This window comes from Antechinus flavipes, chromosome 4 (assembly GCF_016432865.1).
Source record: "Antechinus flavipes isolate AdamAnt ecotype Samford, QLD, Australia chromosome 4, AdamAnt_v2, whole genome shotgun sequence".
In the NCBI taxonomy this organism is placed as follows: domain Eukaryota; kingdom Metazoa; phylum Chordata; class Mammalia; order Dasyuromorphia; family Dasyuridae; genus Antechinus; species Antechinus flavipes.
In genome coordinates this window covers 412,328,251-412,352,882 of record NC_067401.1, presented here as the reverse complement: position 1 = coordinate 412,352,882, position 24,632 = coordinate 412,328,251, and the positions used below count along the sequence as shown (strand labels likewise).

At 38.1% G+C, this 24,632-nt stretch overlaps 1 protein-coding gene across 1 annotated transcript in view; it reads left to right on the top strand.

The window, feature by feature from the left end:
- The first annotated feature begins 2,674 nt into the window (after positions 1-2,674).
- NPL (N-acetylneuraminate pyruvate lyase) overlaps positions 2,675-24,632 on the top strand; it is a 51,160-nt gene continuing 29,202 nt past the window's right edge. Inside the window, exons 1-3 of the mRNA XM_051998817.1 lie at positions 2,675-2,772; positions 13,289-13,360; positions 24,310-24,383. Of these exons, the coding sequence (XP_051854777.1) occupies positions 13,293-13,360; positions 24,310-24,383 (142 nt within the window). The 5' untranslated portion in view covers positions 2,675-2,772; positions 13,289-13,292. The remainder of the gene's footprint in view (positions 2,773-13,288; positions 13,361-24,309; positions 24,384-24,632) is intronic.

The following is a 24,632-nucleotide window of genomic DNA, read 5'->3' as shown; positions in this document are numbered from 1 at the left end:
GGGACCAGCCTTGGTCTCAACAGAACAATCACCACACGTATAGTCAGGTTTTATATGCCAGAACTCTGAACTTGAAACAAAGGATTCTTACAAGGTACTAAGTCAGTGGAACTGATAGAGACAATAGTTATCTTGGTTCAGTATGATTGATTTAATCCTTCAAGGAGATGTTATGGGCCAGAACTTGAAACAAGGTACTAAGTGGAATTGAGGAGACAATGGTTAAATCTAGTTTAGCATTGATTTAATCCTACAACAAATAATGGTTTCCTAGTGATATAATGATTAGTTTGTACTCAGTGTACAGCATATAAGCTAGAAGCTCTCAGGGCCAGAAGAGACAAAGGCACTAGAAACTCTCAGAGGCTGAGACAGATTCATTCTATCTCCACCTTTGTGGTGGCTGGAGGTTGAAGCACAAACCTTTGGATTAGGAGAGACTCAGAGACAAGCTGACAGGAGGCTGGAGGCAGGAGGCTGGAGGCTGGAGGCTGGAGGCTGGAGCACAAGCCCAAGCCCTTGTACTCAGACAGATTCATCCCATCTCACACCACTTTGATGGTAGGCTCTCCTCCTCAGCTTCTCCACTTTAACTAAGACTCCAGAAGGCCCCCAGAAAACTAGCCCAGCCCCAAGTGAAGGAGATAGGACTTTGAAAGAGACAATATAGGATTTGGATTTTAACACCTGGCTACATTTGTGGTGATTACTCTGAACTGAAATGAAAGCTGCCTCTAGAGACCCCAAGAAAACATCAACAGAGAATATTACATTTTAGAGAGAACATTACAGTCAAGAATAAAGTCCAAAGTCTTTATCGTCTCCTTCAGTCTCCCAGCAGTCTCAGTCAGTCAGTCTACAGTCTCTTCCAGCAGTCTGCACATCTCAGTCCCTCACTTCCCTCTGACTCTGACCTCTTAAATACTCTTATTACAATTACATCAATTCATCATACTGAGTATAAGCCAATCACTATATCACAAGGGAACCATTATTTCATCAATTCCACTGAGTTAATATCTTATTGTAAGATTACATCAACCATATTGAGTCTTAAGTGTACCTTTTCAGAGTTCCAGCCCTATACAATTATCTATTTTGTGTTCAACAATGAACTCCATTTCTCTTTTGGTCACAAATCCTTTCCTACTCCATAGATCTATAGATAGGTAAATTATCCTATATTCTTCTAATTGCTTATATTATCACTCTTTATGTCTAAATCATGAAGCCATTTCGAACTTATCTTGATATATAGCATTATATGTGGGCTAGTTTCCAATTTTCCTAGTAGTGTTTGTAAAGTAGTAAGTTCTTATCCCAAAAGCTGGGGTCTTTGAATTTGTCAAAAACTATATTATAATAGTCATTGACTATTTTGTCTTGTGAACCTAACCTAAGGAATATTATTATTAAATATCAAAAACTCCAGATCAAAGAGAAAATTTTATAAGAAATAAACAAAAACAATTCAAATTTGCTGGAGCTACAATAAAAATTGTACAGGATCTATCAGCAGCTACAATAAAAGATTGCAGATCCTAGAATATTATATAGACAATTAAAAGAACTAGGCCTGCAGTCAAAAATATTATATCCAGGAAAAAGCATAATATTGAACCCAAAAATGAACATTCAATGAACTTGCAGATTTAAAGTATTTTATCTCAATCAAACCTTAACTCAATAGAAAATAGAAATAATAAAAGTAAAAAGTGCACAGCAAACAACAAAAGAAGCAAGGAAGTAAAGAAAAGATAGCCAATCATGAACATAATCATTTCTATTAAAATTATGCTTTCTTGAAATGGAAATTTACTGTTACTTATTTTGAATCCTCCCTGATATTCTGTTGGCTACTTGACAATGTTTTATTTTGGTTTTCCTTTCTCTGTTTGTTTTTTTTCTTTAGTTTTAAATAAATTTTTTAAAAAATGTTCCTGTTAAACAGTAAGTAAAAACGGCATAGGTGACCAGAGCGGCCATTGGAGGGGCATAGCAACGGGCATTCGGCCTTAGTGGGGCGGAAGGGGTGACAGTAATAGCACTTTGGACCGTCTCCGATCCCCAAGAACTAGTTTTGGAGAACTGGGGCTGAATGGCACGAGCAGCTGGCATCTGCCCGGCTTTTTCATGAATGCCACAGGGAAATAAATTGTAGCAGACCTCCGCACGGGACGCTGCCTGGGTCACACCAGGACCTGCACTTCAGAGGCGGAGGCGGCCGGAAAGCTTCGGGTCCAAGAGAGAATCAGGAGAACTTCAGGGAAGGGACGGGGAAGGAGGGCCGGCGCAGAAAGCTGCGCAGGCGCACTGGACTACTGCGCTGTCTGCCCCGCCCCCGTCCCTGAAGTTCTTCCACTTCTCTGCTGGGGTAGAGGATCTGTGGATTTAGCATATGGGGACCTACAAGAATCTAAAGATTCTAAGCACGGCGGTCTGAACCCAGAGCTTCAAGCCATGATAGTAGCTCCTCTCCCCTCTCTCCGCCCGACAACTTAGTGGGTCCGACGCAGCAGTTAAAGGAGGAAAGGAGGGAAACGGAAACTACAATTCCCAGGGTTCCGTGCGGCCATGGCGCGTGATCGCGCGCGCTCCTGGGCGCGGAAAGGGAGAGAGAAGCAGCTGAAGGAAAATGCGCGAGCGCGCAAGCCCGAGAGCGCGCGAGCGCTGAGTGGCACCCGAGTTCTAGTGTTGGCTCCCGACCCGGCTGCGGGAAGCAGAGCTGCGGCGGCCACAGCCAAGGGAGACGAGCTTCGTCCACCGGCGCGGGTGAGGGCGAGCAGATAGACGGCAGCTGCCGCTGGACTGACAGGAACAGACTGGGGGCTTCCCGGGCCGACCGGGCGGGAAAGAACTGGGAGAGAGTAGCCGGGAAGGCGAGGGTGGAGGTGGACTGGGTCCCCGGCGTCTGGCTGGGTGCTGGATGTCAGAGGACCTGGGTGCGAATCCCGACCACTTCGGTCATCAGGCATCTTTACCTCTGGGAATGCAAGTTCATTGAGCTGCGCTGGCGCTGTACGGGGCGCTCCAAAGAGCGCATTTGGTCTCCGGAACTGTTTCCCAGTCCGTCAAGTGGGACAAAATGATTTTGGTCCTCAATGTATTGTAAACTCCTTGGGGGCACAGTGTTTTACATCTCTGCTCCATACTAACTGGCTACCCAACTCAGTCCAGGGGTATCTGACTCTTCCCGCGTCCATGGCGGGTTTTCTCGGCAAAGATAGAGGAAAGGTTTGTCATTTCCTTTTCCAGCCCATTTTATAGATGAGGAAACTGAGGCAGACAGGATTAAGTGACTTGCTTTGGGTCATACAGCTAGTAGGAAACTGAGGCTGCGTTTGAATTCAGGCTCTGTCCATTGTGCACTTGTTTGCCCAGTCCCCTGTTCTGAACAAGGCAGTTTCTCCTTCTACGCAAGTTTAGAGAATTAAATGACCTCTCAGTTCCGATTCTTAATTCTTGAATCCCAACTGGGAGTAGATTGTCTAAAACTGTCTGCTGCAAAGGCATCTACCTTTAAATTTGTTAGCATGACAATTAAACCAAGAAGACAGACAAAGGTTTGTGGAAGCATATTAAAACTTCTTATTCAACTGAAAATATCAAGAAATAAATGTATCTTCAGCCTCAGGCCCATTCCAGACTTCTTCAGTTGTGCCCCCCTCTTTGTAGCCCCAATTGGGATTTTCTTGGCAAAGATACTAAATTGTTTTGTCATTTCCTTCTCCGGCTCATTTTACAAATGAGCAAATTGGGGCAAACAGGATTAAATGGTTTGCCCAGAGTCAGATAGCTAGTAAGTGTCTGAGACAGATCTGACCTCAGGAAGATGAAGCTTCCTGATTCTAGTGCCCACATTTTATCCCCTAAACCACTTAACGTCCCATTTCAGACATAACTGGTTCTATAGATAGAAGGCTTCCCCTGGAGTCAGAAAGACCTGAGTTCAAATACTTTAAATTGGATCATTAATTCCTTCAGGGGATAGGGAAAATCAAAACCCTTAGCTGTGGGATCTTGGAAAAGTCGCTTAACCTTTGTCCCTGTTTTCTCCACAGTAAAATGAGAATATTAATAGCTCCTATCGGATTGTTTTTAAGGATCAAATGAGATAATGCCTGTAGAATATTTAGCACAGTACTTGGTGTTAATAAAGACTAGCTATTATTAGGAGATAATTACCTTTAAAAATCTTTTTCTTATAACCCATTTCTTTAAAAGTGTGCAAAAGGTTGATAAAAACTAAAACTTCATATACATTTATACTTATAAAATTTCATGACATATACATGTATGGATTCATATATATGGGTATGTAAATGAATTCAGAGGGTAATTAGCTTTAAAAGGAAATTGCCTCTAGCCTCTTTAAGGGTTTTGATTTTCCCTATCCCCTGAAGGAATTAATGATCCAATTTAAAGCCAAATCTCCTTTCCCCATTTCCTTAATGAAATTAAATTTAGTTCTGAAAATGGAGATTTCTTGATTATTTTTCTGTAAGGTCAGCTGTAACCCTCTGAGTTAACCTTTTTGAGAAAAGATCTGAGAAAGATTAAATGGTTTTTGGAAATTGATGCCTCAAGGGCATGGCTGAACGTTCTAGGAATGTTGTTCTAGACTGATAAAGCAAAATATTAACTTTTACCTTGCAGTAGTTTATCATATTGTAAAAATTTTCCTCCAAGATTCTTGTAAATGTTTAAAATGTTTTAGTTCAAATCGGGCCTCAGACCCTTAGCTTTGTGATCATCCTAGCTGTGTGACCCTGGACAAGTCACTTAAACCCCAATTATTTAGCCAAAAAAAAAAAAGTTTTCTAATTTGGGGAGTAGAATTTATAAGGAGAATTTATCTGGAATTTATAAAGAGAATCTGCCATTTCTCCCTTTGAGTGGGGAGGGGGGCAACTTAGTTTTATGGGAAAAATTATAACCTAATAAAGATGGTTTGTGGCAGACTTGTACCTAAAATGCTTAGTGTGGTATTAATTTTTCTTCTCTCTGGCCACCTACCCCCAAAGACAGTCACTTTTTAGTATCAAATGTTCCTTGTAAAGGATTCATATTATCACTGTGTGGGTATACATACGCATCACTTACCACTAGAAGTATCCAACATTATCATACTCTGCTCCATTTTTCCACCTACAACCTAAACTTCAGTAGCATTCTAGATTCATAGACTATCAAAGATCATCTTATGTAGTGATTCTCAAATTTTTGTTCAGAGCCCCTTTTCATTTTTACAATTGTTGAAGATCCTCCAAAAAACTTTTGTTTATGTGATCTAAGCAAAATCAAAGCAGCCAGGTGGCTCGGTGGTTAGAATATTGGACCTAGAATCTGGAAATCCTTCAGCCTCAAATACTTATTAATCATGTGACTCTGAACAAGTCATTTCCCCTCTTCTCAATCTCAGTTACTCAACTGTGAAATAATAGCTCCTCCCTCTCACAATTTCAGTAAAGATAGAATTAGATATTTGCATACTACTTTGCACTTCATAAAATGCTATGTACACACTAGTTTTTGTTATTAATAAGAGTTGTTAAATTTGGGGGCTTTGAAGAGAATTTGTTATGACAACTTGTGAGGAAATCACAGGATGGTGGTAGATTTTATGAGGAGTTTTAAAGAATTTAAGATGATGATTACCATTGGGAGAAGAGGGAATTGCAATCCATTCCTCATTAGGATGCTCTAATTGATGTAGTAGAAAAAAGGCAGTTGACTAAGGGTGAGGAGGATGAGGACTTTTAACAGCTTTCTGACCTTAATCACTTAACTCCCTAAACTTGTTTCCTCTTCTGTAAAATGGTAGATCCTCTGATAAATGATAAAAGGGCATCAGGTCTCTTTAGACTCTAAAATTCTGAGTCTTTGTTGGTCTGAGGTTTAGAAAAGGCAACAGAATATGCTGTTTTGAAAAAAAAAAAAAAAAAAAAGGTCTCAGCTTAAGGACACAAGTTAAGTGCAAAATGTATATTTTTACACATTGATCCCCATCCAATTGATGGTACACAAATTTGTAGACTAAGGTGAAAACCAAAGTAAAAATTTTAAAGGAAGTATGTACTTTTGGGGGTTCATTTGTGGATCTACTTATCAAAGAGTCAAAAAGAACCAACCTCCTAATTCTTTGCAATTTGAAGGAAACCTTTCAGTATTCTCTTACTCTTCACTGTCCAGAGACTTGAAAAATTTAATCAGTAAGTTTCTGATATTTATTGGACTGCTGTATCTATATATCTAGGACTATACAACTATTTCCTGTGTCCTTACTACTTCCCATTTTAGTCATGAAGACTGGAAGAGATTCATCATCTTTTCCATCAAAAGTGAACAAGAGCATGTCTACAATCAAAGAAAGCACTGGATTTTTCTTCCTGCTCCCTGGAAACAGAGATTCTATTTTGCCTCCTATTTGAAAGAGAAAACTGTGTGAGAGATGACATAGGACCCCAAATTTGAAATCCAAAGAGCTGGATTCGAATCCCAGCTCTTCCTCTTTGTTGTGATACAGGAGCCACCTGCCAGTGGCTGCTGAAGATCTAACTCAGACCTGTAGAATGGATCTCTTCATGTGAGAGGATGATGCTGATAATGATACAAGGAGACTGAAAAGCAGTTACATTCTCTGACCGCTCTCCTCTTCCCTCTCCCTCCAACTTATTTCATTCCCCATCCCCACCTACATCAGTAAAGGCTGCTTTGCAACTCCTTCAAGTGTTATGATCCACAGCTGTGGAGGCTCTTGGAGAATTAGCCTGCCCCTTCACTTAGGCATAGTCCTTAATACTCTTAATTAGTTAAATAGCCTCAGACCAGGTAACCTTTCTGATCCTCAGCCTCATCTATAAAAAGAGATAAAGATTATATCTATTAGAGATTGGGTGGAAACAAATAGATGCTTTATCTTAGATATTTTAGTCATCTTTCTAAAACTGAAAATAGAAGGGGAAAAGGAAGAGTGCTGAGTAGGAAAACCTTTTAAAAGTAGAGGGAAGCATTTTCACATTTCTTCTGTCAAGGTTGCAACAATTTGGTGAGGTGCTTTGTTGTTTGTCCCTCATTCTTAGAGTAGATCATGATATCAGGGAGGGGATGCTATGATATGAAAGAGAATTGGATTTCAGTGAGAAAGGGCTGGGCAAGGTCACCTGCCTCACTTTCTCCTCCAGAACCATCTGGGTCCAGTAGCCAGATATAGATCTAGGTCTCTGGAGATAGCCCCATAAGCTCTGAGAGATTGTGATTTGAGATACCCTTTAACCCTTTTCACTGTCAATAAAAAGTTATTTAAAAATAAAAAATAAAAAAAGAGAGAAAAAAACCTTTTCAATTTAATTGAGTGATTAATGCTAGATAATAAAATTGACTAAGAATGATATCTTTTACCTAATTAAAAAAAAACACTAGGGGAAGGGAAGACCCTGAGGGTTTGGGGCCTAAAGAGAAGAAATTGCTATTCACATTCATTCTGGGGTTATCTGGACTAAAATGAAGACCAAGTGGGGCGTGGGGTAGGACCTATTTGGCCAATCAGTGAGAGTCAGAATAATTAGGTTTTAAAGGTTGATGTGTCCTTAAGAGAGAAATCTAGCCCATAAAAACCAAGATACTTGTCCAGGTTTTTGCAGTCAAAATTCATAGTTCTTTGGGAATAGTGCTTGCAGGTGAGTTTTTGATACAGCATGTGCATTCAGGGAGAGGATAAAGGGAAGGAGGGAGGCAGAGAGGGAGGAAAGAATGAAAGGAGTACTGGAAGAGGGAAGGAAGAAGAGAAGGAAAAGAGGGAGAGAGAAAGGAATGAAAGAGGGAAGGAGGAAGATGTATAGTCCAACTGGAACTGTGCAGTGGGGCTCCTGCCACTTACAGGTCATTGTTCCTTTGCTTTTGAAGAGGATGGTGACTTTAGAGATGATGTGATGATAAATTGGATTTGAATGAGGGAGGGCTGGAAAAATCGCCAACCTCTCTCCTCTGAAGCTATCTGGGTCGGGATGGTAAAGGTATAGAAAAGGGAGACTAGAGATGGCCCCTGAAGAGTGGTACAAATGGAGACAGCTGCATTGAGAGTCTGAAAAACCTGGCTTAACATAATATTCAGTTATGTGGGGTCGTGAACCACAGTTTAAGAAGCTGAAGTGTAAAGTCCTATATAAATCTTAGTAATCTTCAAGGCTTCATTCAGAAACTTCTGCAAAATTTGTCAAGATTCAAAAAAGGCTTTTTTTTTTCATTTCCTCTTTATCTTCCTCTTTTACTTGACCCACTCCACCCACATTAGCCACCCTTCATTCCTCTTCTTATTACTTTGTGCTTTTAGACAGGTCAGTCATAAGCTCTTATTTGAACTTTCTGTAAACCTGCTGAGAGACTCTAGGGGCTGCTGATTAGCTCTGTTATTTCCTGTTCTCTGCTGTTGTTCACAAAATCAAGTTCTCTATGAAAACACAAATCCTTAACAGGAGAACTCAGAAATGCTTACTAGTATGAATTTGAGCCAGCTTCCTGGCTCAATCTGAGTATAATAGATTGTTCCTCCTTCCTGCTGAGTAAGTTGAGTTCTCACTGTTCATTATGAATCTCTTCTAGTGAGAAAAGAGATTAATAAGATAAAACTCTAGCTTAATCACTTGCTACTACTTTGTTGGAAATTGTGGAAATAGTGGAGTAGCTTTGGGAATTAATTTTTTATTTGTTAAATTAATACCTTAGTAATTCCTGAATATCATGTTTGGGCTGGAGTTCAGTTTAATTCAAGTAACTAATTTCATAAAATCAGTATACAAGCTAAATAAAGCTGAATAGGAATGGTGTAGTAAATACTTATATATATACATATATAGTACATACTATGTATAATGGGGTTTAGTTTCCACTTATCCACTAAATAGATATGGGATTTTGAGCAAGTTCTTAAAATGAAGGGAGCTAAGTGGAGAAATGCCACCTTGATCATTTCTAAAACTTCTTGACATCTTCAAGATTCACCAGTTCTGTGACTGGGTTAGTCATGGAATCTAAATTTATTTTAACCTCTTTTCTATGACCTTTCAATTCCTAGAGACAATTTCTTAACATTTTTCAGCGATCGCATTAAAAATTCACCTTGAACATTAAGTAGAGAACATTTTGACCAATTTTCTTTGCTACAAAGTGGAGACTTTATATTTCATGGAGAGGGTATTCTGAAGTATATCTTTATCTGAAAGTCAAATGGCAAATGAAAATAGTCACTTGGATCCATTGCTTATGTTTTGTCTGTCTTGCTTTTTTAAATATATAAATATTTAACATTTTGAAAAGAATGTCTGTTATATGACATTCAACTTGTGTCTACGTACTTTATTATTTGAAGGATCTAAATAATATTCTTTATTTTTTACCTCCTGTTAGAGTAAATTTTATCCAAGAACCAGTCCATGCTCAGGAATTTTACATATCCCTTTTAAAAACATTTTCTCTTTGTTCAAAATATAATGAAGAAAAGAAAGAGGGAGGGAAGAAGGAAAGGAAGATTTTGTTCATTTGTGACTGGGATGGATGGATCTCCTTCTCTGCCTTCTGCCTTTGCCCTAGTATATGAGGATCAGTTGAAATAACGAACTCATTACTCAGCAAAAGAGGAGATTTAAAAGGGATGTGATCCCTACCCTCCAGTACTTAAAAGTCTATCATGTGACAGTTTCATTTAGTTCTATTTAGCCCCAGAAGATAAAGCAAGAAGTGTTGGGGTAGAAATTGTAAATGGATTCAGGTCTGACGTCATGATGCCTGTTAATTGAAGCTGTACAGTTGTGGAATGAGCTTTCATGAGAGGTGATTGCCAGAAAACCATTACTAATGGGGACTCTTCAGGTTTTGGACAAAATGGCCTCTGAAATGACTTTCAGCTATTAAAATCTATGACTTTTCAATGAGCAAGCAAATTTAATGAGTACTTTCCATATGCCCAACATTTTTCTAGGTGCTATATCTCAGAAAAAAATAGGACATAGGCCCTATTTTCAAAAACCTTAGTATGAAGTTGAGAGATGAACACACATAAAAAAATAATAATAAATGCTAGAATAAATAGTGCCAAGTGTAAGCACTGTATGAAGCTTATGGGGAGAAAAAGCTGTTCCAGATCAGGAAATTTTTCTATTTTCTTTTTTCCCCTAAGAATTTATTTTTATTACTTGAATATCATTAGGATAATCTGTAATGAAAGGGATTTGGTGATTGGTCAACTATGACTTTCTAAGATGGTAGACTTGATAACTTTTAAATAGGGCACAGCAAATATAAGTTTCAGAACTCTCAATGTTAACTAATGTCTTTCTCAATTTAAATTGTAAAAGTGTAACTATAATTAAGTTTCAACCTAGACTTCATTTATTTTAAATCTTTTAGGTAAAGTTAGAAAAAAAAGGAGAAATTGGCAAGCCAAATCTCAGCCAGGAAGAAATTTCCCTATTTTCAAATATGGCTCATAGCTTTTTAACTACATGCTTAGGAGACTATTTATCCTTTAGTTACCTATTTGTTGAAAGAACTACAGGTGGTCTCCTCAAACAGGTATCCCTTTATTTTCAGAAAGTTTATTTTTTTTTAATTTTAAATTTCTGCCAAATGTTAGCTGATTTCATTTTTTTAAGTCACCTGGCACATATTGCATTGTTATCCCATATTTATCTCATTTGATCCTCCCAACAAATCCTATGATTAAGTTTTTATTATCCCCATTTTATAGATGAGAAAACAGCTGAGCAAGGTCAAGTGATTTGTCCAAGGTCACACAACTAGTATCTGACTGAGGCTGAATTTGAACTAAGCTTTTCTCGATTCCCAAGGACAACACTGTCTACTTTGCCACCTAGTTGTCTAGGTCTTCTTTCAGAATTGCAGTATCCAAAAACAAGCACCGCAAGATCAACTTGGTGATGTGCCAGCCTTCAAGACTTGGTTTTGAGTTGGTTCTAGAACCACACCCATTTTAGGGAGCAGTGGAGGGGGGAATGAATAGATTACTGGATCTGGAGTCAGAAAGGCTCTTTCATGAGTTCAATTCCAACCTCAAACACTCTGAGCAAGGCACTTAACCCTGTTTGCCTCAGTTTCCTCATCTGTGAAATAAGATGAAGAAGGACATGGGCAAACTATTCCAAGGTTTTTGCTAAGAAAACCCCAAATTGGGTGATAAAGAGTCTGAACATTAAGATATTGTTTGAAGTCATGAGATGGGATACAACTGAATGAGAAGTCTAGAATGAACTTTAGACTGGAAAAATACTTATTAATATAATAGGTTTTAATAGACTTCTACAAGCTTTTCTAGTATGTGCCAAGACAACCCCAAATGGGATCACAAAGACTCAGACATGACTAAAATGACTAGACAACATTTTGGTTTGACACACAAATAAATTTATGTTCCTCTGTCCTGGCTCTCCCACCTCCCCACCCCTCAAGGTCACCACAATAGGACTGTAGCAAACAATTAGGTATTCCACTAGAGTTTGATCTCCAGATAATTAAGGTCATGTTGATACTCTTCTTAGATAGTGAACTTCCAAGAGATTGTAGAACTTGATGCCTTTCAGTAGTGGCCTGGAAAATATTTAGATTGAGGCTAAAAGGGCCCTCTGTCAGGGCTGTAAAGGGCATTGCATCCTGAATGAGATGGTTAAGGGGCCTCTGAGCTTTCCAGCTTTATGATGGTACAGGCTTAGTAGATTTAGAGCTAGTACGAGCCCCCCTCATTTTGAAGAGACGGGCTCATTTAGAGTGACTGATGTGCCAGAGAGTACCAGTAAGCCTTCTTCCCACTTAGTCAGGCTGCTGTGGTTCCACATTGGTTCTACACCTCTCTGCTGGAAAGGAGACTTTAACTGCCTTTACACACACACACACACACACACACACACACACACACACACCCCTTTTTTCTCCCCAGAGGTGGGGGACCTCAAGCATGAGTGCTATATTATCAGGCTTCTTTGGTGTTGGTTAGTTTTATTTAACTTTCCATTTTTTTATTTGTGAGAAAGGACATTTCTCTGGGAGGGAAAGGGATACTTTGGGAAATGTAGACGATATGACAACAAAAACTATAAATAAATTGTATTTAAAATATATTAAAAGGGTATTATAGCTCTCCTCCACAAGTTCTGCTTCCATTTCACACCTGTCGAACTAGAGTGTTCCAGAGAGAAAAGCCTATAATTTTCTCTCCTCCCAAGGGTACACAATACCCATTTTCAATCCACCCCTCATCCCACAAAGACTGAGAGTATGGGCTGATGCCAGATAGGTGAGGGTGTTTTAAGGAGGAAATGGTTAGAACTTTGTGCTGTGAATTTGGTGGGAGTGGAACCTACTGGGGTGACAATTCTTAGTCTATTCTCTTCTAGTCTGCTTGTAAGGAGATCTTTGGTCACTGTCTGGGAGGCCTCAACCCCAATAAAAGGTTTGATGTGATTATGTACAGAGAAATATCCCCACCTGAATAAGCCTGATCTTGAGCAACAAAGTTAACAACACTCAGACGAATCTTAAGATTCTTCCTCTTAACCCACAAAGCCTCAGGCCCCCCAAAAAACACCTGATATATGGTGTTCCTGTTAGCCTCCCAAATCAAGAAAGTGGTAAAGGAACCTTACCTAATAGGTTCTTTTAACCACTTCCCCTGAAGCTCTACAAAAACCCTCTAAATATGTCCCTTTGTTTCCCAGAGTTGCTACTCACCTACCTGCTCATTAGCTGATGCTAATGATATTTTTTATGTTCTAGCTGGACCTCTTATTTTACTGATCTCCAGTCTAACAGACCAAAGTGAAAGGAATGAATTACTCTCTAGGAGGATCTTTGGCTCTGGGGGTTAAGAAATTCCTCTACTATCTGTAGGTCTTTTCCCACTGTAATTCCTGTGATCTTAAATCAGGTTTATAATTTGATAAAGTTCCCCATCCTTCAAAAAAAAATTACCCTGTTCAAATTTCCTCTTCGTTTGTATACAAGATTTTCTTGGCCTCCCAGCTCTTTATGAGCTTTTTAGATAGTTATACAATTATTTGTGTAAATCAGAAGAGGACCTTCTGATGAGATCTTTCTAGGACCCACCCACCTGTTTTTTAAGTCCATTATTTTCTGAGTGGGGACCTTATATGTTAATTATCACATGACTGAAAAGCACTCACCAAGGCTCCTGGGAGTGGACTTTGTCTGGGAGTTTGTCATTAATAGGAGCTTTCTGAAGAAGAGAGAATCTAAATTGTTTTCCTACTTCTTCCAACAGTACAATGGCTCTCCCCAAGAAGAAACTTCAAGGTCTGGTTGCTGCAACTCTCACACCTATGACTGAGACTGGGTAAATATTACATTGTCTTCATATTTTCATGGGGATGTCAGTCAAGAACCTATTAATGTGCCCGGTATTATACTAAGTGCTAGGAATACAAAAGGAGGCAAAAGGCAGTTCCTACCTTCAAGGAACTCAATCTAATAGAAGAGAAGGGTAAACAACTATATCCAAACAAGTAAAAATAGGAAATAATTAATAGAGGAAAGGCACTAGGATGAAGAGGGATTAGGAAGGGCTTCCTGTAGAAGGGGGGATTTTAACTGAGACCTAAACAAAACCAGAAGGTAGAGATAAGGAGAGAAAGCTTTCCAGGCATGGAGGGATGGCCAGAAAGGAGTGTCTTAGTCATAGAATCATCAGGAGGCTAGGAATGAAGAGTACCTGGCCCCAAATCAAGTGTAAGAAACCTGGCATCTATATCATTAACGTTTGATGCACCTTGTATTTGGTCCTGGAGGCAACAGGGAGCCACTGGAGTTTGAGTTGAAGGGATGTTTTAATATTCACTTTAAACTCACTGTAGTGGCTGAATGTAGAATGGATTGGAGACCCATGAGCAACCTAATGCAGTAATCAACAAGTGTATTGGAGAGAGATTGCAAAGGTAAAATCAACAGACCTGGAAAACAAGTTGAATATAGATGATAAGAGATTATCATTTCTATTGTCTATTAACCTAGACCAAAAAATATATCTCACCCTAAACTCTCCTGCCCAATCCCTGGTGACCAAGTTTACTGAAGTCAAAGCTTGGCCCAGAGGAATATGTTAATGTTCTTCCTCAAGTCTTGAATTGTAGAGACAGGTTTTTAAGATCAGATCCTCTGACTCAAATCCAGCATCTTTTGATCATTCTACAATCAAAAACAAGAAAATAGTTTATATAGCACTTTTATTGTTTATAAAGGGCTTAATGTTTTGAAATCTGACAGTCTGTTAGGTTGGTATTTCAAATATCTCCATTTTACAGATGATCAAAGTGAGACTCAGAGAGTATTTTTTTCTTTGCTAAATATTTTGCAAATATCTCATTTGATAGTCACACAGCTAATAAATATCAAATACAGAAGCCATAAATTGGTGTATCCATTCTAGATACCAATTTGGAATTATTCAAGGAAAATTAATAATAAGAGACTGAATTTAAACCCAGACCATCCTGACTCCCAAGTTTAGCACACCAAATAATGTTCTTTCTCTACGGGAGGAGGTGAACAGCGAGCAAAAGAGCCAAAGGGATTAGTTCAGTTGTGGCTTAAATGCATTATATTTGTTATCAATTAATATTTGTTGAATTAAACTCCTTTTTTTGGCAATAACAAAACTAACAGCTGAGTACCATATCAGCAATTACTTTCTCATATTATTAGCAGTATTAATCTAATTGTATATGTGGATTGACATTTTGGAATCTACTAGCGGATTTAGTCAGTGAAACTGTCAGATGATTCCTCTGAATTAAGTCAGTATAGACATATTAAAATAGCTATTAGTAAAAGTGTAACAACTAGCTGATCAATACACACACACAACACCCAGAACTCACTCTAAATTTAATGTGCATTATTAGCATCTAATCCATCATTTTCTCTGGTCTAGACAATCAACAAAACAATCCATCAAGCCCTTCTTTGTAGCGTTCCCAATTTCAGAGTTTAAATTTCACACTTGAAATTTAATAGTTGGCTCCCAAGATGGTTCAAACTGTCTCTATCACATTCCTACATATCCTTCAGTAAAATGTAAACTCAGCCCTTTAGACTGGGAACTATCATATTAATTTTTCCATATGTATTCCCCTGCTTTGTTTTTGGCTTTGTGTCCTCAGCATCACACAGTAACTTACCCTAATCAAGGATGTTTACTAAGTGCTAATGAATTAGGCTGCATAAAATCAGAAGCCTCCTCATAACTAACATTTGAGAGCAGCATAGTATAGAAAGATGGGTGGGAAGTCAGAAGATAGAAGTTCTAAGCTTAGTTCTGTTTAACAGTGCTGATGATCTTGGGCAAGTATTTTAATCTCTTGAGTCTTTTTCCCTATTTGTCAAATAAAGGGATTAAATTAGATAATCTTTAAAGTACCTTCCAGCTCTAGATTTCTGTGTTTCTATTTTTCTACTTAGAAATTGGTCAATTTAGTTCTCAATTTATCTGTAGCTCAAGTCTTACTCAAGTGTCTCTGGGGATATGCTTTGAACAGAATAATAATAGAAGGAATCTTAGGGTTCTAATGGAACCATCCATTCAAATCATTTCTTTTTAATTTCCCATAAAGGTGATGTTATTTGTCTCAATTCATGTATCTAGGAAGCTAAAAAGTGAACATGCCAAATGAAAACAATTTTTGCAAAGGATATGGTATTTCTGTGTCAGCAGCTGGTTAATATTAAACTTGTCTGCTTTCTACCCTTCCCATGAGCTATATAGATAAAGCCTGAAATAATCTTATTTCTCAATGTGTTTAGGCCTTTGTTGGGCAGATAAGATAAAAAACATGTGACTATAAGAATTTACAGTTTTTACATTCTGTTATGGGAGATCTTCTTTCAAGCTGAAGAGCTGCATCTGGTAGATGTCACTTTAACCTTTCTAAACTGGCCCCCCTTTTAGCCTGGAAACAGCTTTAAAAAAAAAAAAAAAAACTCTTATTTTATTCATCTTGCAACCTATTGAGAACTTTAGTGTGTTCAACAAAATACTCTGAAAGTAACTTTCTCCCTTGAATCCAATCCCCAATTCCTGGGGCTCAGCTCTGCCTTCTCCATTCCCTACCATAGATTCATCCTGTTTCCCACTGTTTCTGGCCCCAGAATTCTTAACCTGAGGTTTGTGAGATTTTTTTTTTAATGTTGCTAAATGTATTATAGTGTAATTATTTTCGATTTGAGAACCTGATTCTCGGCAGGAGTCTATAGGGTTCTGCAGACTCTAAAGAGTCCATGAAACAGTCAAATTGAAGCACCAGCAGGTCGCGGCTGCCTTGGGAAGCAGCTGGGCATTCGTGTGCAGGTCAGCCAGAGGGACAGACCTTTTTGTGCTCCTGTGCCTTGAGCTAGTTTTCAGTGTCTGCTCTTTTCTTTAGGGAGCTCATACTTTTATAAGATCCCAAATCACTAATAATGCAAGTTAAAGTAACACTCAACTTCTTCCTCACATCCATCATATTGGCAAAGTTGACCAAAAAAAGGAAAATAACAGTTGGAGGAGCTATGTTGATGCTCATTGATGGAGCTGTGATTTGGTTCAGCCATACTGGAAAGTAAGTTGTAACTATGCCCCAAAAGACAGTTTATCTGGTAAACTTTGAATCCAGTGAGCACTATTAAACCTAAAATCCAGAGGAATCAGAGAAATAGGAAAAGCACTGACAAGTACAAAAATGTTTAGAATCTTTTTCTGGAAAGTAAAGGGTTGTCCATCAACTGAGGGAACAGCTAAACAATTATTATATATTCATCTAATACAACATTATTGCATCATAAGAAATGCTGAAAGGAACAGTTTTAAAGAAATCTGAATGTAGAGTGAAGTGAACAGGAGAAAGAAAACAATTTGTAATTATAACAGCAACATTACAGAGACAGACAACCTTGAAAGACTTAATTCTGATCAATGCAATGAAGACGATCACAATTCCAAATTAGTTCTGTCTACTGGCAGATGATGGATTTTAGATGCAGATAATACATTTCAGGCACTGCCAGTGTAGGGATTTGTTTCATTTAGCTATAAAAGGAAACACACAGAGGGAGGAAGTAGGTGAGGAAGTGAAAGGAAAGGGAAGGAAGGAAAGTTAAAAAAAAAAAACAAAAAAAACTCATAGAAGCTTTTTTAACTAAGAAAAAGAACCATAAGGAAGGATAAATTACTTGAATTTATTATTTGTTCAAAGAAAAGCAAGCTATACATAACAAATCTGTGGTGTCATTTACATTTTTGTTTCATTATATATATGGAAATACCTATTTTATTTGGGATTTGTTCAATTCAGAATAAAAATTCTCCAGCTCTAAATATTCAGCCCTATAATCAGCTGTTTGCCTAGAAAAGTGCTGGGTTAATAATGCTAACGACTCAGTGAGAGAGTGCTATTAAGTTTACAAAGCACTTTACATATTCTAATTCACTTGATCCTTTTATTAAGGATTCAGGCAAACAAAAGGGATAAAGGATCAGAAACAGTAGAGTTTTTCTCTGAGAAACCCTTTTTAAAACAATCCTATGTCCCTTTGGCTTACATAAAAAAGAAGTCTAGGCTGGGATTCAGAAGACCTAGAATCTGAGCTGGTTTCAGTGTACACACTGAAGGAGAATGATGAGGATGGTGAATCAGATCAAATTCACCAAGTCCTTTGTTCTACTAGAGAGAAAGATACTCTTAAATGGGGCTCGTTTTTATTTATGCATTCAGCTGGAGAATGAAAGATCAAAGAAGTCACCCAGGAATGTAACCAAACAAATAGCTCTGGGCACTTTTGCAAGGGAGCTTTTGGTAAAAAAAAAAAAAAAAACCTGACCCGGGAGGAGGCACAAAGTTGTTTTCTCGGTGCATCCAAACCTTGTGACTCCCTGCAGAGACTGAAAAAAGGAGGTTTTGGATGGTTGCTGCATCTAGTGAAGTCTCTGGGACTTCATGGACAACAGGGTGCTAGGACAGCCAGGAAGGGACCAAATTATGTATTAGGTTATAATAGACTTAGAGTTGGAAGATCAGAAACATTTCATATAAGATGACCCCTTATTCTAATAGCCTTCTCCCGCTAGAGGCAGGATAAAGTTTTTTGTTTGTTTGTTTGTTTTTAATTTTTATTTAATAATTACTTTATAGTGACAGAATCCATGCCAGGGTAATTTTTTTACAACATTATCCCTTGCACTCGTTTCTGTTCCGATTTTTCGCTTCCCTCCCTCCACCCCTCCCTTAGATGGCAAGCAGTCCTTTATATGTTAGATATGTTGCAGTATATCCTAGATAAAATATATGTTTGCAGAACCGAACAGTTCTCTTGTTGCACAGGGAGAATTGGATTCAGAAGGTATAAATAACCCGGGAAGAAAAACAAAAATGCAGATAGTTCACATTCGTTTCCCAGTGTTCTTTCTTTGGGTGTAACTGCTTCTGTCCATCATTTATCAATTGAAACTCAGTTAGGTCTCTTTGTCAAAGAAATCCACTTCCATCAAAATATGTCCTCATACAATATCGTTGTCGAAGTATATAATGATCTCCTGGTTCTGCTCATTTCACTTAGCATCAGTTCATGTAAGTCTCGCCAAGCCTCTCTGTATTCATCCTGCTGGTCATTTCTTACAGAACAATAATATTCCATAACATTCATATACCACAATTTACCCAGCCATTCTCCAATTGATGGGCAACCATTCATTTTCCAGTTTCTAGCCACTACAAACAGGGCTGCCACAAACATTTTGGCACATACAGGTCCCTTTCCCTTCTTTAGTATTTCTTTGGGATATAAGCCCAATAGAAACACTGCTGGATCAAAGGGTATGCACAATTTGATAACTTTTTGGGCATAATTCCAGATGAGGCAGGATAAAGTTGCTAGTTCCAATTTATCCTGTCTCTATTCATCCTCAGTGCTTACTTAACACAGTGCCTGGCACATGATAGGTCTCTTAATAAAAGATTGTTAGTCATTTATTAATGTGCTTAATCAGTTTTTGTTGAGGTCTAGCTTTGGGGTACCTAAATGAAATTAGGGTTAAGGTCTAGTGGCAGGTTTGGGGTACAGATTCGACGCAAGGGGGTCTAGTAGCGGCGCGAGTTCCCAATAAAAGCATTTATTGGCCCAGAGAGCTAGATTGATAAAAGAGGTTTTTTATTATTATATAAGCAAAGTTAAAGTATAGGAGAAGGTAGAGATAAGGAGGGCACTGGACAGAGGGTCCAGTGGACAGAGGGTCCTCACATGGTAGCCATGTTTGGAATCTCTGCAAAGAGGGGTTCCCAGCGTGGCCTTTTTATAATAGGAGACTTAGCTCGAGGGGCTTTCGGGTGTAGCCCCAAAGTTGGCTCATATCCGGTGGGGCTGGGAACAGGCCAGATCTTCTATTGGAATTCAAAAGGACCAGGATGTGTGAGTTAAAGAGCAATTTACATTATTAACTAGGAGAGGGTGGGAATCTAGAAAGCAAGCTTTCCCCGCATCATTTTGACGATAGAACTGGACTTCAGACTCAAAGCTGCAAAGGCAGGAAAGCCATTTTTATGGTGGTATATGTTAAGTCATTTGTTACCTCCTTTTATTAAGAATTAAGGCAAACAAAAGGTCTAATACAGGACTTTATGAATCATAGATTGAGAACCCAGACTAGGAGGCTAGAGAACAGAGCACCACAGATTAAGCCAGACATGAAGGTTTTAAGCAACAGATTATCAAACATGCAGGTCATGGAGATTTGTCACCTTGAGTCTAGTGTCTAATAGTCATGGGATGCAAGCAGGAAACCTAGGAATTTGATGCTGGGCCAGCCCCCTTCTGAGACACCTTCCACACCTCCTGCCCAGTGCCAGGGCTAATTTCAGGGGTGAGGAAGCCTCCTCTTGCAGATAGAGACAAGAAGAAATTGTGGACATAGGAAAGCTTAGGATGAGAGAATCATCTTTTGATGAACTTGAGCCTCACTATCCTTGTAGAGTCCAATCATTACGTTTAAGAAGCAATGTGGTCCAGTCAGCTTAAATCAGAGAAATGAGGTTCCAACCCTGCCTCTGCCACTATCTCTGGGACCTTGGACAAGTCTGTTTCCTTATTGATAAAATGAAAGGGATGAACTAATTGGCCCCTAAGGTTCCTTCCAGACCAAGACTATGATCCTATGATTCCCAACCATTGTACTACATGTCTTAATGATGGTGAAAAAAGGTTAGAATAAACTATGAAAATTCAGCCCAGGTGACTTGTGAAGGTTGGAGAAATGTTTCAGAATCGGGTTCCCCAGACTATCCAAATTATTTTGTAATGACTTTGCATATTTATATTTGCTTATTGATACCAACTTTGTTTCTTTTGATAAAATGTAATTGCACTGACTGACTACAATGACAACCAATTTCATCGTTGGTTTTGCATCCCCAGCACCCAGCATAGTGCCTGGCACATGGCAGACACTTGAAATACTTATTGATTAATTGATGGGGAGAAAACATAATCCTCTAACAGGATCCATATAATAGTATAACTGAAAACAAGCTGTTCTATCTAAAGAAGAACTATCCAGACAGCCTGAACTGACCACTGGTCCATGGCAGTAATTATTTGCATACATATCCATAAATGACATTGGCTTATGTCCATTGTGAGATTGATCTCACAAATCTAAAATTTTGCAGAAATCTCCAGATCTCCTAATTCACAATCTGTGCTTTCCAAGGAGCATACTGTTTTATATTCATGAGTGAAAGAGATCCCTTAGTTCTGAGATAGGAAAGTTCCAACACTGTACTCATGCTAGGGAAAAAATAGATGCTCATGGGATTTTTATGCTCTAGTGAACACAATGTGTGACTGTGAGTGGATTGTGCCATGTCCACTTCTGTGTCACTATCCTTTTTAAAAGGCAATGCTATGATCTCATCGATCAACAAACATTCATTATAACTCATTATGGGCAGTGTATTGTTCGAAGAATACCCTACCCCAGATGGAGTCTGATAATACAATGGGATTGTATTTGCATTGTTCTGTATGTTTTACCTCTCAGATCTGTCCTAAAATTTGTTTTTGTGGCTCTAAGGTTACTGTGGACACATGAAATTTGAAGCTTACTAAAAGTCTTGAACAATTGACTTCTTGAATACCAGAGTTGGACTCTTTTTACCTTTGCCTGGCTTCTGTTAGGACTTAGCACAAAAGCTACCTTCTGCAGGAAGCTTTTCCTGGATCCTAACTACCAGAGCCTTTCCCTCAAAAGTTTTTTTGTATCTGCTGTCTATTTTATCTGATATTTGTCCATTTACATTCTAATGGAGGAAGATAGCACATGCTATTAACATGTAAGTTCCATGAGGGCAGAGATGTTTTTGTTTTTTATTTGTATCCCACTTAACACAGTGCCTAGCACATAGTTGGTATTTAATAAATGCTCATTGATAATGAATGATCATTTATTATGTGCAAAGAATATGGCTTGATCCATCCCTATATGTAGAAGAATGATGGAACTCTATTGTATGAGTGGCAAGTAAGTTTCTTGATATCTCTTAATTATGTCAGAAATTTTAATAATGGAGACACTCCTTTGGGTATTTTAAGTATTATGTCCAGTCAGACAATGTTACCCAGTAAGAGTCTGTGGGGTAAATGGATTAATGAGCTGTTACCCAGGAATACAAATATATTTTGGTTACAAAAGCAAGTTCATTTTGATCAAGGGTGATTTGCAAGCATTTATTAAGCATTTACTATGTGTCAGATATTATAATAAGCTCAAGAAATACAAATAAAAACTTTTAGACAGTCCATGCTTTCGAGGAGTTTACATTTTAATAGAGGAAAACAAAAAGAAATCAAAATACAAGAGGAAGGAGGTTGAAAGAAGAGCTTCAAATATCTAGCTTAGAAACATTGTAGACAAAGTCTGGGAGACTCCAGAATGTAACCTGAAGAAGAAAAGAGTGATAGGGGAGGTTGAATAAATTTTTTGTACCATGGACGTCTTAGGTAGTCTAGTGAGGCTCATAGGTATTTTAAAATTCATAAGATTACAAAGTAAACCACTTATATTAAAATACAGTTATCAAGATAATTTATTTAAAACTAAACACAAAATAAGAACAAAATATAAAAAGACAGAAAAAGTGTCATATACCTAAAAAGAACATCACGGAGGATTCAATAGATGTGACAAATTTTCATTTCAAGAAAGCTTATAATAGAAGATATTGTATTCATGACTATCCATCTTTTCTTTCCTTCCTATAGGTTATTCTTTCATTCTCTGCTGTGCATTTTTTACTTTATTCTACTTTTATTAAGCATGGGTATATTTATATATTCATACCTACCCTCACATATCTATCCATGTACATACATATATACAGAGGCATTTACATAGACATATACATGCATCTAAAACTATTAATGTGATTGACATAATATAATTTTCTCTCTTGATGGAATCTTTAAGTTTGATTTTGTCTAGGATCAATGATTACTAGCACTACTTTTTTTTCCTTGATCAAATAAATAGAATAAATTCTACCCCTCATCTTTGTTACAGTGTTTGTGTGATTTCTTTTATTTCCAATCCCTGCTAACTACCTACTACTCCTTAAATTGCTTTGCTATTACTTAACTTTTTCTGAACCAAGGATCCTTCCTTTTTCTTCTCCTCTCACTCTTTTCCTCCCTCTTTATCCCATTCTCATTAATCTACACACCTTATCCCATTCCCCTTTAATCTAAATACCTTTCTATTCTCCATCTTCTCCTATTCCTTTCCCCCTTATTTCTTTGTAGATTTTGGAAGGGTGCTATACTCTTCGTGATATATATATATATATATATATATATATATATCTTATTCACTATTTAATTTATTCCCAATGTAAGTAGTTTTTTTTGAACTACCAGCCCTCTTCCCTACTTCTAAGTCTAAGATGGAGCGGTTATTGCCTGCCAAGCTTCTTTTAGCAACTGGTTGCTCCTTTTTAGTGAGAATTGACTCCAGAATAGCAATTCCTTTGTATATTTCCTTTGTTCTTTGAAGGATAACATGGTTATTACAATATTCATTTCTTTTCATCCTCACATGCTGCATAAAATTGTGAGATTTAAAAAAACTTTGTGTTTTTTTAAGAGTGATGGATTTGGTTGTATGAAAACTTCTGATATATCCGTATATCCTTTCTTCTCAAATTATTAATCTTGTTCAAACTTTCTGTCTCTTCCCCATGTGGAGCAGAAGGCTCAGCCCATTTGTCGTTCAGTCCTTCAATTGTGTCCCACTCAGACCTTCCTGGCTCCAGGCCCGTGCCTTATCTCCTGCAATACCTAGCTGTCCTCTTAGCATGTAACAGATGCCTAATAAATGTTTGTTAAAGATGAAGTTGAAGGAAATAAAGATGAACTTCAACTTCTAGGAGTTGCCATTAATAGTAAAGAGATTTGGAAGCTTAAAATGGTGAGTTTGGTGTTTCCAAAGATCCTCCGGGACAGAAGAGCACTGTGGGCTTCTTGGATCATTGTCTGAGAGCTGGAAGGGGCTGGACCTTGGGATCACCTGGTCCCCCTCTCTCTCATTTTGTAGGTAATCCTTCTGCTTCTTTGCTGATTGATTTTTTTTTTTTTTTGGATTGATGGTTTTTCATTGAAGTGGGGAATGAAAAGATTTAATTTGCCTTCTAGGCACTGGGAGCTACCAAGTTCAAAATATTTTCCTGAATTTCCTGAGTCTTTAATCCTTATTCCTTTTTTTCAAAAAATAATACTATCTGAAATTATCAAGATGCAATTTATTTTTAAAATCATCACATGCATTTAAAATACTTAAAATTGATTCAACATTTAAGCCCACAGGCTTAGGTTTGTTAGTTGTACTTTAGTGTGAATTAAAATAAGATCTTCCTATGGTATTTGCATTTAAAACTAGAGTCTATTTGTGAATCACAGATTTCACAACTAAAGGAGGAAAGGGAAGGAAAGGCCAGACAAAGTTTTCAGTGCTATTGACAATATTAAAGTGGAGGCAAGTAATGGAAGTTCTACTAGAAGGGAGATAATTACAACAGATAGGTGCATCCGCTGGGCTTATGATCTCTTTGGTGTAGGGAACTCCCAGGTTAGCAGACTGCCTCCACCAAAGCAAATTTGGCACCTTCGCTACAATTTAGCCTTATTACCTGATACTTTAGGAATGGAAAACCATCTAGGTCTAGGAATTGACATCATACCTTTACTTATGAATCTTGTTTACTTGTTTTTCAGGGAAATCAACTTCTCTGTAATTAGCCAATATGTGGACTATCTTGTAAATGAGCAGGGTGTGAAAAACATTTTTGGTAAGTCATCTTGGAATCACAATGTTGGCTGGGATCTAAATCTTAGAGACTGCCTAATCCAAACTCTGATTTCATTGATGCAGAAGCGCTCCCTTTACCAATATAGCTACCACCTATTCTGCAGGGCATAGAGTAATGCCTGTGGGAGGGACTGAGTAGTTAAGGAATCCCCCGACCAATATATGGTTAAGTGTCACTTCTTGAACTCATGGTTTCCCAACATCAAGGCCAGCTCTCTTATCTGTTACC